Source organism: Fulmarus glacialis, unplaced genomic scaffold (assembly GCF_000690835.1).
Source record: "Fulmarus glacialis isolate BGI_N327 unplaced genomic scaffold, ASM69083v1 scaffold16351, whole genome shotgun sequence".
Lineage (NCBI taxonomy): Eukaryota > Metazoa > Chordata > Aves > Procellariiformes > Procellariidae > Fulmarus > Fulmarus glacialis.
The window spans coordinates 2,410-3,805 of record NW_009191039.1 but is presented as its reverse complement, the minus strand read 5'-3'; the positions used below and the strand labels follow the sequence as shown (position 1 = coordinate 3,805).

Below are 1,396 nucleotides of genomic sequence, written 5' to 3'. Positions count from 1 at the left end.
CCCCACGGACTGCAGGTGGATATCTGCTCTACCGTTAACCTCCATGGGCGGCGGGGGGACAGCCTGCCTCGCCATGGTCTTCACCACGGGCTGCAGGGGAATTTCTGGCGCCTGGAGCACCTCCTCCCCCTCCTTCTTCACTGACCTTGGTGTCTGCAGAGCTGTTTCTCTCACATATTCTCACCCCTCTCTTCTGCTACAGTTGCGCAGTTTTTTTCCCCTGTTCTTAAATATGTCATCCCAGAGGCGCTACCACCGTTGCTGATGGGCTTGGCCTTGGCCAGCGGGGGGTCCGTCTTGGAGCTGGCTGGCATTGGCTCTATGGTACATAGGGGAAACTTCTAGCAGCTTCTCACAGAAGCCATCCCTGTAGCCCCCCCTCCCCTCCCTCCAAAACCTTGCCACGCAAACCCAATACAGGAGGATAACAGTAAAGTGATCTGTACTTTTACGATGTTTTACAGCCCGGAAGAGCCTGCACCATTTCCCCAGTGAAGATGAGGAAACAAAAGAATTGATTTATAATTATACTCCAATATATACAGGAGCATTTTCTTCATTTCAGCAAATCTATTTTTTTGATTGAGTATGGTGTCAAAGGTGTGGTGTTGCTATTTATAAATGGAATTATTTGCCAGCACTACGTAATTAAGCTGATACAGTGCACCACACGTGACAGAAAGCCAGAACAGTTCTCTTCCTTTACAATGATTTATCCTGTGTTTCTTCTACACTGTTGGACCATTAATATAAAAATTTACATTCAATAACATAATAATTGTCTTGGATCACACTTTAAGGCAAGCTACAGAAAAATGCATTTTTCTTCCAGGGAAGAGGTCTTGATTATGCTTATAAACTTGGAAGTAATCATCTTAGTACACGGAAAAACACTGTATTCATATATTTTAAAATATGAGAGTTATCTTTGTAAAGCGTTGTGGACTATGATAGCACTAGAGGCTTAGATACATTACTTATAAAATCCTATCCTTTTCAAATGATGTAACAAATGAGACTCTTGGGTTTGTCGTAAGTAAGTCTATGTAACCAAGTTCTTTACAGGGACTATTTTGTCATTTGAAAAATTGACCAAAATAATAAGGAGGCATGATAGCAAAGAGACATTTTTGCCTAAAAAGCACATGTTATATCCCATTTGTGAAAGTGTTTCTCTTGTACATTCAGCGTTGTTTGGAGTGCCTATACCTTGTGAGGTCTACATAAATTTACTGAGGATGCAGTGTAAATCAGGTAAAAGAAGTAAATTTGGAGGGCATAGCTAAGTGCTGATTCCACTTTCTGTTCTTTACAAATTCAGTTTTATATATCCTCCAAGAATTTGTCTGAGAATGACTGGAGTCAGCAGACAGATACGAGTTGCAGACGTCCATTT

General features: G+C 41.7%; 1 protein-coding gene across 1 annotated transcript in view; it reads left to right on the top strand.

The window, feature by feature from the left end:
* The window catches only part of GGH (gamma-glutamyl hydrolase (conjugase, folylpolygammaglutamyl hydrolase)), a gene marked incomplete at its 5' end in the record, with an annotated part of 14,298 nt that extends 13,509 nt beyond the window's left edge, over positions 1–789 (top strand). The window contains one exon of the mRNA XM_009586550.1: positions 465–789. Within this exon, the coding sequence (XP_009584845.1) occupies positions 465–586 (122 nt within the window). The remainder of the gene's footprint in view (positions 1–464) is intronic.
* Between the last annotated feature and the right edge of the window lie 607 nt (positions 790–1,396).